The sequence below is a fragment of the Canis lupus genome, chromosome 15, assembly GCF_003254725.2.
Source record: "Canis lupus dingo isolate Sandy chromosome 15, ASM325472v2, whole genome shotgun sequence".
Classification (NCBI taxonomy): Eukaryota; Metazoa; Chordata; class Mammalia; order Carnivora; family Canidae; genus Canis; species Canis lupus.
Window position 1 is genome coordinate 3,449,512 of NC_064257.1, and position 12,520 is coordinate 3,462,031.

Below are 12,520 nucleotides of genomic sequence, written 5' to 3' on the forward strand. Positions count from 1 at the left end.
GCTAGTTGTCCACTGACAGATCCTGCCATCTGCCTCACCTGTCTGTGGGCAATTTTTTCACCCAGGTTCTCCCAGAGGTGCTTGAGTTCTGTCAATGGTTCTCGGATAATGTCTCTGTCTGTCTCATCCATAGCCTTCTTTAACATCAGTTCACCCTGGTGGTTGAGCTTTTCCATCTCAATTTGCTGTTGGTAAACTTCCACTTTGAACTCCTACCAGAGACATACTTCATGTTAACACCAAACCAAGTCTTTAAAAATGAAAAAGCAACTTTTCTTCAAAAGCCATATCTGGTTACAAACCTTCATTTCATTTAACTGATCTTTAACAGTGTTGAGGTCGGTGCCAACAGGGGGCATGGTGCAGAGCTTAATCACAGTGTTATCTAGCCAGTCAAACATAGCCTAAAATAAAAATACAAACAAATAGTCAAAAACCAAAAAAATCCAAACCCACCAGCTGTTGGGAGAGATTTAGCATTATCTCTGCTGATGTAAGCAGACAAAAATCAAAGTACCTTGTGCTGTTTGCATTTGTAGGTGGGGGGTAGACATAAGGGAAAATGAGCTTTATTCCAATAATATGGAGATTTAAGGACAGAGCCAGTGTTATTAGGATAATGTCCAAAGTATACTACAGTCTGGAGAAACTAAATGTGAATAAAAGTTAGTATTTGTCACAGCCACCTAGCAAGCTCAGGATGTGTTCAAAGTCGTGTGCCAAGCTGTTTCCAGGTAACCTGGGTTTGGAGCCTCTGGCAAGCAAGGACTTACAGAGTACGGCCAGCTTCTCTGCATAGCCACCCTGAGGATAAATATGATGATGAAAAACATGGCAAGAAGAGGAGAAATTTGGAGATCATTACTTTTCTCAGTAGGAATGGGAAACTTCGGCTAGAAATACTGAAACAGCCCTGTCTTAGGTCTGAGAATGCTCCAGTCCTGTAAAAGTGGGTGACCTCTCTGGTGCTGGATTCAGAACGGGACAAAAAGAACACAGCACCTTGATTCTGCGGTGGTCGCCCTGGGGCCTCTCACCTGAAGAGTGTCCTGATACTGTACAGCGGCTTGCATGGCATCCTCAAGCTTTTCTAGCCTCTCTTTCCAGGTTTTGTTTAAGCTCTCCCAGGCATTATTCAGCTAGGGGAAAAAACAGACTCTAGTTAATACTAGTCTTTGGTGTGAGTCCACTCATGTTTCATCTGAATGCCATCTCCATTTTTCCACACCTCATCAATGCTCTTCTTCACTTCGGGCTTCTCCGTTTCTCCACAGGCAAAAATCAAATCTGCTCCAAGGATTCGAATAAACTCCAATTCCTCATGGAGACCATCTGTCTCTTCCTTAATAGTCTACATGTAAATGAACAGAACATAAGCCAAAACAGAAAGTAGAACAGAACTTCCCAAACTTTGCAAATGTAATTTATATCCCCATCAATAGCAGATGTTGAACAGAACTGTCAATTTCATAAAAGCCTTTCAATGTCCTTAAGATTTCACTTACCTAAACAGTGAAACTTCAGGCTCAGTTCATTTCTCTTTCTCACACACACAATATAGATGTGTGAAAGGTATTTCTCTATTTAACAATATATATAAAATAGTTTCAGAAAGGTCTAGTGGGCTTCAACAATTTACCAAAGGTTTATCTTTCCAGCCTCCAAGAGATTATAATCTACAGCCAAAAATCTATCACGGGGATTGTGGGATTGAGCCCCTTGTCGGACTCTGTGGAGTCTGCCTCAGATTTTCTCCCCCTCCTGCTCACGCTTTTTCTTTCTCTCTCTCTCAAATAAATAAAATCTTAAAAGAAAAGAAAAAAGAAATCTATCATAGGGGAGTATATCAATAAGACAAAATAATATGGTATTTCCCATTTAAGAGCTCAGAGACTGGGACGCCTGGGTGGCTCAGGGGTTGAGCGTCTGCCTTCGGCCCAGGCTGTGATCATGGAGTCCTGGGATCAAGCCCCACATTGGGCTCCCTGCATGGAGCCTCTTTCTCTCTGCCTGTGTCTCTGTCTCTGTGTATCTCATGAATAAATAAAATCTTCAAAAAAAAAAAGCAAAAGCTGAGAGACTAACATCATAGAAATGATAGGCTATATAATCTTGGAGAAAGTCAGTTCCGTGCCAGATCCTAAAAACTGGTTCATGTACTGGCAATGACAGGGACAGGGAGAGGGAAGAAGGGCTGAAATAAAAGCAAGACAAAATACCAAGCCAGACTATGGCTTATACAAAAGAGACAAAATGAGGCAAAAAATATAGTTAGTAATAGGCTCTCCAAAAAGACTAGAAAAAGGTATGTCAAAGTAACCATTAGTTAGCTCTGGATGATGATGAATCCTGAATTTATTTTCTTTTTATCTGCTCTTTTTCTACAATGAAGAAATTTACTTGAAAAACAAAACCAAACTAAAAAAGAAATTTACTTGGGAAATAATGTACACTAGAGAGGACTAAAATCAGAAGCACATTCTACTAATTTGTATTGAATGTAAAACTGATGGGAGAATTACTTTTGAGTGATGAGACTGTCCTATATAATAATTGTGGAGGTTGTGTGAGTCCGTATAAGCGGTAAAACTTGTATATAGGAAAAAGGATGCAATCTCTACTATAATAAGCATATTATTTCTTCAAGTGGAAAAAAGTCCTATTAAATAGACACTACCACCACCATCACCGCCACCACCACCACCACTCACCTTTCAAGGCACTAGGCCCAGGAAAGCAGTTAGTGCTGGGATAAAAGTGATTTTTCTACAGGACAGACACACAAGAGACGGGGCTTCATTTCTGTCTCACCTCAGCAGCTTCCACCTGCTGTTTGATTATAGACGGGTCAATGCCTGGGCTTTCCAAGTCATGGACGATGTCCTGGGTGTCTCTGACAGTGGTCAGGAGAGCAGCCATGTCATACCAGAACTTCTCTGCGAGTTCAAGGACATCAAGGAACTTAATTTCTCGCTCTTCGGCCCGAGCTTTGATGTCCTCCCAGAAGAATACCATTTGATCCAATTTGTCCTGGATTTCTAAGGGAATAAAGAATAGATATGAATGAGACTCTCTTAAGTACTTGAATCTGCTTTATCAGAAATTTTGCCTAGTTCTTATCCTTGAAAAAGCTCTATAAATTTAAACTGAAGGATAGTTTTTTATCTTTGCCTTATTATTTTGACATCTGTATTTTCCACTTATGCTGGTCTCTCAGAAAGAGACCACCGAGGTAACGTGGAAATGAGTTATCATCTAACCTAAAGGTACTGCTAAGATGTAAAGATCGAGGGGAGCCTGGGTGGTTCTGTAGGTTGAGTGTCCGACTCTTGATTTCGGCTCAGGTCATGACCTCAGGGTTGTTGAGATGGAGCCCCATGTTGGACTCTGTGCTCAGCAGGCCGTCTGCTTGGGATCCGCCCCCCCTTTCTCTGAAATAAATAAATACAATCTTTAAAAAAACAAAAGACCTAACTTATAAAGGGGCTGAGATGAGTACTCTGTTTCCGGCGTTGTGTTGAACTCGCAACGTTTCACATATAAAGTGTTACAAAAGCTGGTTATGTTCCACCTCCTATGGATACTGCAGCTTACTCATATTAGGGGTTAAAAGAACATTTGTTTCCTGGCCTGGGAATCTAACTACCAATTGTAATCTTGTTTCAATGTGGAGATGTGTTCTGAATTCTAAATGACTTCCAAATGGCTTTGTGGAATACTCATTACTTGAGAACTGCCTTCACATTCAGTGAAATATATCTGGTGGTGTGCTGGAGTAACCACAGCCTAAAATTTATTCTACTGATTTTCTTTAAATATTAATTTGATTCAGGGGCACCTGGGTGGCTCTGTAGGTTAAGCATATGACTCTTGATCTCAGCTCAGGTCTTGGATCTCAGGATCCTGAGTTCAAGCCCCATCTTGGCCCTGGAGCCTACTTTAAAAAAATAATAAATTAGACACATTAGATTAGGTACCTTTTGCAGCCAGATCCTTGTCAGCTCCCTGAGATCGCCCAATGAGCTCTTCTCCACGGCGCTTCAGGGCCTCAAAGGCAGGTTGCAGCTTTTCCAGCTCCACAGCAGCACTCTTATTGTCACTGATGCACTCTCTGATCTTGTCTACCTCAGCAGGAATCAGCGGTGGCATATGCAGGCGAGAGGAGAGATTCTCCAGAGTCTCCAACATGGGCTCAATTTTATCATGGAACTAAACAGATGTTGGACCGTTAGCCATCACAGCAATACTTCATCTCACTTCTAGGGTAAATGTTAGGGAATAAAGCTAGGGTATAATCTACTACTGCTTAGGATAACTTGCATTCGGCCTAGCCCGATGGCTGTCAAGCGTTAGGTTTGCCTAAGAAACTGTTTTGGGCATAGCATACCAGTGCTGGCCGATCAAAAAAAGAAATTAAATGTTTATTTTCCAAACAAAAAAAGATATTAATATGCCAAAAGTCAATTCAAGTCATTAGTGCCGTCACAATACTCCCCCCCTTTCCAACTAGTGTGACAAGGGACAAGACCATGAAACTGGTGAGTGTCAGTGTGTCAACATCTCAGATGACAGTTGCATGCAAACAGATTAGACCAACAAGTTAGAGGCCCTCCACCAACTGTGTAAATGAATGGGAACTCAATATGCCACATGATTTGAAGATTAAAAGTAACATGGCATGCAGCTTAATAACCCACCATATGTAATAGTGAGAAGAGAAAATGCTGGCATGATGAAAGGTAATTAAGGAAGGTCAAATCTATCTTTATTCTCAAAGAACAATTTACCTTCCCACTTTTCTGGTACTTTGAATAACAAGACTATAATCATAAAATTTTCATTTATAATCTGAAGCAGTGAAGGGGGAAAAGCGGGCAATGCAGATAAGCCTGCCTCCTTCAAAAGCTCTCTAAATCCAACTCTGGATTCACTGGAATAAGGCTTATCACCTCTAAGCGTCTTATGGGAAAGACACATGGGTCTTCCTCAACAAAATCACTCCCCACCACTCCCTCACTTCTAGGTTTCACCCCAAGTAAGACTGCCATAATAAACTACACTAATAAAACTTATTTCACTACAGTTAAGGACATTTCCTTCTAGGTAAACTCTCTCAATTCTCAGCTTCATAAGAACCCCCTTATCCCAGTGGGGGTGGGCACCTTACCTCTGCAATCTGTAATGGTGGGCGCGGTCAACACAACAATGAAATGTGACGATGTGGGGAAGACAGGAGCAGGCAGCAACAACACAAAGTAACACATTCCACAATGTGAGTGAGAGATGGGACGGAAGGTGGGGGGAAAAACTTGAGTAAGTACAAATATTAACCAAGAATATTGAGACTAAACATAGGAATAAAATACCCAGACATGACAAAAATACCACTAACAGTAATATATTAGTTGAAAAGTATGTAGTTACATGCTTTAAACTCCACTGCTGGTGGTTTAGGTGTCTCTTTGGCTCTTACTTCTCCCTACGCAAGCATCTTTCTCTGAACCAGGGGCTAGCTGGTGGCCTCTTGAGTAAGAAAGCTAATGTGTTGTCCTCTAAATTTCAAAAGTAATAAGCCAAATAGGAATCTGACATGACACATTTGTTGCTTCAAGGTGAATTCATTCAGAATCATCCCTGCTAAAGACTCATCACAATATAAAGTTTTCAAGGAAACTGTCCACAGACAGAATATAGTAGCCAAGATGAGTTTACCACCCACCCTCCCCGTGTCAGTATATCAATGTTCCCTTGATTAAAAAAATGTAGAGAGGCAAAAGTTCCTGGTCTATTGATGATCTATCACCATCACTTGGTCTAGACATTCAAGACCGCAAGGGCACACCTGATACAGAGACCTCCTGCTTAGAATACAGGACAGTTGAAGACATACACACATACCTGAGCCGACTGGGAAACAGCCTCGTCCAGAGCCAGTGCCCGCTGGCGCACCTCCTCTTTTATTTGAGCATACAGGTTTTCTGCTTTCTGGTATTTTTCCTCCACCATTTCCCCCTCCTCTGGGTTTAACTCCTTTAGTTGTGGGCCTATCTTTAGCAGCTTATCAATATGGGGTTTGTGCTCGGCAATGGATTCCCTGAGTTGCTATGCAAAAAAATAAAGTGAAGGCTTTTATACCAGTTTGCCTAAATACTTTGATCAGAACTCGTATCAACTTTGAGAGGAACAAACTGAATTGTTAAAAACCAGCAAATCCCAGCATCTCACCATTTATGAAAGAAAAAAACCCCACCTAAGTCTTAGGTTCTAATGCTACTTAATTCTCTTAATTTTCAAAAGCCATCAGATACCCCATCATTTGGGAACCCTCCCAGACACATACTCTCTCACTACCCCCATCCCTCCCCACTGATACAAGTTTAATTTCCCTCCTCTGTACATATAAATATTAGTGTACTCTATTAAAATTTACATGGTTAATTGTCTGACTCCCTCCCCCAAATGACAGACACGAAGCAGGACAAGGCATAAATCACACATTTATAGTAATCCAACCACGCCTGGACTCTACTGCCGGTTCCGTCCAGTTTATATCCTTCGACATATAGGAACACAGAGAAAAGAATAAGCGCAAACCATCAACCACAAATTAAAGAAACATAATGCTCTCTGCCTTTCTTCACAGATCTCACTCCAGCTAGGGTCTAACCAAATGCAAAAAGCCAACCAACCACACCCCACATCTCACAACACAATGCTGTAGCTGGAAAGATGAAAAATTCCCTGATGTTTACTTAGTTCTTTACTTCTGCAGCACCAGATCTCTGACATCTCCATGCTCCTCTACTTGAATGCATTTGTATTGAGGACAAGGGAAATAATTCAGTTATGTGTTTGTATTGTGCAAAGAAATTCTAGCTGATTAAAAAATAGCTTCATAACACCGAACTTACACCTGGTAGGCACTAATAAATATCTTGTTTTAAAATAAATCGTGGAGCCCACGTTCAATTCTGCAATGAAATAAAAGCCAGCATGCTCCTTACCCTCATTTCCTCTTGTTGCTGCCTGAGCTGCTCATGATCAATGGCTGGAGGAGGTAACTGTGCTATCAGTGCCCGGGTTTCCTCAATCCAGGGGCTGAGCTCCTCGTAAGTTTCCCAAAACTGGTTCACCAAGACCTGAGCCCGCTCGAGGCGGGTGTAACGCTCTGAATTGAGCAGACTAATGGCTTCATATTGCTGTATTAGAGACTCTGTCTTTTCCTATGAACAACAAAGTATAAAATTTATTACTATCATGAACCTTTTTTTTTTAAGGAAAAATGTAGATGCATATACATTAAAAACTAAAGAATTTTAGTCTTTAATGCAGAAACGTATTAACTGGGCAAAAAGTGATCGATATATTTTCCTTATACTTACCCAAATTTTCTATTTTTTCCTATTATATACATGCGTTGCTTCTAGCCTTTTTAACACATGAAAGTAGTTTCAAAGACAGTCAAAGAAAGCAGAACACAGCATTAACCTTTTAATGATGACACATAACTTCAGATACAGCATTATTACAACAAATCAGTTCAAGACAGAACATCTCAGGGCCCGTGATGGACCCTTTGGCCATCAAATTTTACTTGACTCTTCTGATAAAAATGTCTCCACAAACCCAACACTTATGCTTCATAGGTTTAAAGAGAGTAGCTCAATTTGTGAATATTTCTGAGGAAACAGTGGTTAACCATAACCTTTATATAAACAAACAAAACTGGTCTACAAAAAACAAAACAAAACCAACTCTCTTGGCCAATCCCTTTAGAAATGGGTACGATCATTTAAAAGGACCTGAAGATAGATAGATAGATAGATAGATAGATAGATAGATAGATAGATAGATAGATAGATAAAATAAAATAAAGTAAAATAAAATGACCCGAAGAAAGAATATCTGCATATGGTTCTGAAAAAAATCTATCATAGATATTTTGAAAGGTAACTTGAAGATCCTTATGGACTGAAGATAAGAAGCAATTCCTCTATTATACAGAAAACAGATTTGTACTGTATTTCCCATCATACAGTAGGACTGTTTGGATATTTGAGCACAGAGAGTTAGGGTGTGAATCCCCCAGAACATCAAGCTGCACTTTAAAGATTTTATTTATTTATTCATAGAGATGGAAAGAGAGAGAGAGAGAGAGAGGCAGAGACACAGGCAGAGGTTGAGAAGCAGGCTCCATGCAGAGAGCCTGACGTGGGACTCGATCCAGGGTCTCCAGGATCACGCCCTGGGCTGCAGGCGGTGCTAAACCACTGCGCCACCTGGGCTGCCCCACCTGGGCTGCCCCAAGCTGCACTTTAATACCATTACCAGTAATAGTGGGGGGAAAAATCTTCTTTATCATTTCACAATTGTACTGATTCACCATGGTCAAGACAAGAGAAACACAGTGAATAAATAAATGCAATTCACCTGTAATACAGCTTTTTGCTCCTCCCCACACGTGCCAAAGATTTCACCACGATGACTGAAGAGTTCATCCATTGAATCTTTGTGTCGAATGATGTCAATGGAGAAAGCCTTTGAAAGTGAACTAGAGTTAGGTCATGAAGTAAAAGGACACCAAGCCGTGTTACCGAAATGTTAGACACAATCTATGAAAAACTCCTTACTCCTTGCTCTGATAAAGCCACATCAAAACTATTCTATGAAGTCTGACACTCTGCCTATCCCTACATCTTCAGTGCTTATCTTTTACTAGCTTACAAAAGTATCATCTCTCCTAAAAATCATCCAGAAAACTGCTAACTATTCTTTACTAAATTAATGAACCTATTGCTCCCTTTTCACAAAGCCAAAAATCTCTTCCTCATCTTAACAAATATTTTTAATATATATCCATCATCATCAAATTGCATTATTCCACCTGGGATAGTCAGAAACTCTATGGTGCTCTAAGTTGGTAAAGATTCTACTAGCTCAGGGCACAGTGGATACATCAGTGTTACACTTACCTTCTGTACCTGCAGCTGAGCTGTGGTCTGGTCCTGTTCCAGGCGAATTGGACCCAAGGCCATCAGCTTTCGTTTTGTTTCAGCAACCCAAGCTAGTTCTGCATCAGCAGCTTGCTCATACTAATAGATTTATTAAAGGAAAATGAATAAGTTACGTATAACAAAGGTCCTCGTCCTTAGAATTATAATTTCTTCAACACAGAAAGGTCTGGATTTTCACTAGTATGGTTTCTATCTACAAAGTAAAGCCAAAATGGGAGAATTTCATAAAATCATAAATCAAGATGCAGACAATTTGGAATGGATTATACTTCAACAAATATGAGTTGATACTATTTCAACTTCTTTATTTTTTTATTTTATTTTTTTTTTCTATTTCAACTTCTTTAAAAAGAAGTTACGAAACCCCATTAGTGGTCCTAGAGCTAGAAACAACAATGGAACTTGACACTCTTAAAAATATACTTCTAATCACAATGCTTTTATGAGACTGTGCTCTTTCTGCCAGTTCTTTTCCTACCCATACACCGAACAGTAGTTTTAGTTACATGATTAAATATATGGTTAAACATGGCAGCAGGCAGTTAAGTCAAATTAACTTGGAAGTACTTGCTCAGCCGAAGAAGCCTAAAAACCCAGGAGAACACTCAACTTTTAAAGGGTCATGCAGAAACAAAGAAAAATGAATAACATGTTCTATGTGACTGCAGTTTAATGAGGGTCTCCTAATTTTTTTTCTCTTCAACTTTACCAACCTACACTAGTATATTTTTAAAGAGGAAAATAAGCTCCTTCAAGTATGATTGATTTCTTAATCATACTTGATATCTTAAATATCTGGCCAAGATTAGGGATATCAATAAAGACACGTTGGGGATGCACTTGAAGTCAGAGCAAACTTCTACATGGTTCACAAAGATTTTGCTTATCACTATGAACCCAAGAAGTCATGTTATATTTACTTTGCACCATGACACATTAATAGGTGCATATCCAGCTACAAAGGAAAGCAAATGACTTTTCCAGAAAGCAGGAAGGAAAAAATATCAAGGGAAATATGACACCTGTGTTTACTGGCAAGGTTCTATTTTGGATGGCTCTGCTATTTTGGTTAGCATATTTGATAGTAATTATAGTTCTTGGTTCCTTCCCCTCTTCTACCACCTAATGCTAAAACAGTTGATTATGTCAAAGTAAGACTGGGATGCATTTGGACCTTTTGGTCCTAGATATTATCTACTTCTATCAAAATCTTAATGGGGCAATAGCTGAGAAGAGGGCTTGCACAGACTCTACCACAAATTCCTGTCTTCTCAAAAAAAGGTCAGATATTTTGGGTCAAACTAAGATCCATCCTCACATACCTTTACCCAATCACTTCCCATCACTGAAATAATTTGTTGCATCAGATTTAGCTTAATCTCATCATTCCTATTCCTGAGCTGGTATTTATGTGGGTCATAGTTTTGTACTTTATACACACACCCCTGGCTGCCTAAAATATTAATGCAGAGTTGTCTATAAACATTACCTGCTGTGATCTCTGAATAGCAGCATCAATTTCATCCACCCTTTGTCCTACAGTGTCACTGACCAACTTGTACTGTTCGTTGGCATCAGATACAAGTTTATCCAGCCCTTCTCTGGCTCTCCAGGGCACCAGCTCTAAGAGAGCACGGCTAACTTCATTCACTGTGTCCAACACCAGCCTGTGCTCCATGACCTCCTTCTTTAATTCCTAAGGAGGGAAAAAAAGTTTTCAGGCCATTCCTTGCTAAATTAAGCACATTAGCAGCTGTGCTGGGTGGAAAGTGCTATCTCTACCACACATCCCAGCAGGGCTTTGACCTCCTTCCTCCAATTATTTTTTTTTCCTTGTCTCAGATTTTTCAATCATTCCACAGCCTGACTGTAGGCTTAGCTGCTGCTTAGAACTGTCTGCAACACTTCTTGGGCCAGACTGGCTCTGGGTAAAATAATTAGTGCCTTTTTTTTTTCCTCCTTACTTCAAAAGTAATAAAATAATTCTTTAACCACATTTAACTTGGTAAGTACCTACAAAGGATTTCTGCATATCTAGAACTGCACTAGATCCTGCAGGAGAGTCAAATATAATCATGAAACACTCTCTAGAGAATGAGTTACAGAAGTACATTTTAAAATGTTACCTGTGAAGCAAACTTCCCAGGGACCTGTGATTCAATCTTTTTTTCCCCTTCAGACCATATCAAGTGGTCTTATGTAAGTCTGCCTTTATATTAAATCTTATTGTCCATAAGTAAACAAGAAACAAGGCAGAACTTTTTTTAAGGTAGAGAGAGTTGGTGATGAAACTTAAAAATTTGAACTTCAGGATTTTTTTTTTAAGATTTTATTTATTCATGAGAGAGAGAGAAAGAGAGAGAGAGAGAGAGAGAGAGAGAGGCAGAGAGGCAGAGACACAGGCAGAGGGAGGGAGAAGCAGACTCCATGCAGGAAGCCCAATGTGGGACTTGATCCCGGGTCTCCAGGATCACGCCATGGGCTGAAGGCAGCGCTAAACCGCTGAGCCATCTGGGCTGCCCGAACTTCAGGATTTTAAGAGGAAAAAAAACCTTTTTTTCCCTTGGGGAAAAAAAAAATGACAGCTTACCTTCTGTCTTTGCTGAAACTGGGGTATCTGCTCCCCTGTGGGAGACTGTCCTCCACTGGCTGCCAGCTCCTCCTCCACCTCCCTTAGCCACCCGGTCAGTTCCTCGTAAGTAGACTGGAACTTGGTGGCCAGTTGCCGGGCTTGCTCTAAAGTTCTGAGGGCCTTGGAGCTGGTGACCGTGATGTCTGCATAGCGAGTCTTTATTCCATCCAGTTTCTCTTGGATAAGCAATACCTCTTCACCTGTGGGGAACAGCATACAATTATTTATATTTCAGAGAATATGAAGGAGTCTCCTTCTGGGGATGAGGAAGTCTCTTTAATCCCCCTTTCTTTAAGTCAGAGCTTAAATCTTATAGATAGATGCTCTCTCCCTATGGCAGCAATTTCACCTACTATCCCACACAAAGGGAGGTGGGAAATAATACTTCTAATTAATAAAAGAAGCCACTTCTGAGTCTATTAAGATCTGAACTCAATTGCAGGTGTTTCTAGATGTTCCCAGCACCATTCCATGATGCTGGCCTTGGACACACTAGAGGGCAGGGGGAGCCACCATCTACAACCAAATGTGAGACAAGGTCTTTTAGTTTTCAAAAGATTTAGCAGAAAATAGGACTCTAGGCTGCCAGTCTCTAGAAGCACATGGTAATACAACCAGTGAACACTAAGCTTCTCCTATATACAAAGAGAAGTGGCTAGTGCAAGATGCTTATTTCAGGGATATGTGATTGCATGACTGTAGAGCTGCTAAGAGATATACTTTTCAAAGTACCTGTGGTTTGTTTTAGAAGAGCCTGACCATTTTTAATAGCTTGATCTACATTCTTCTTTCTATTAATGATTTCTTCATTTAAAGCCTGAAAGGGAAGAATAGCATTAATCTTAAAGCTATGGCATGACAAAGGGGAAGAAAG

General features: G+C 40.2%; 1 protein-coding gene across 1 annotated transcript in view; it reads right to left on the minus strand.

The window, feature by feature from the left end:
• The window catches only part of MACF1 (microtubule actin crosslinking factor 1), a 233,078-nt gene that overhangs the window by 35,577 nt on the left and 184,981 nt on the right, over positions 1–12,520 (minus strand). The window contains 13 exon segments of the mRNA XM_049093947.1: positions 39–212; positions 303–404; positions 1,038–1,139; positions 1,229–1,351; positions 2,812–3,038; positions 3,978–4,209; positions 5,899–6,102; positions 7,005–7,223; positions 8,431–8,538; positions 8,973–9,092; positions 10,504–10,710; positions 11,605–11,846; positions 12,379–12,463. Coding sequence (XP_048949904.1) covers positions 39–212; positions 303–404; positions 1,038–1,139; positions 1,229–1,351; positions 2,812–3,038; positions 3,978–4,209; positions 5,899–6,102; positions 7,005–7,223; positions 8,431–8,538; positions 8,973–9,092; positions 10,504–10,710; positions 11,605–11,846; positions 12,379–12,463 — 2,145 coding nt within the window.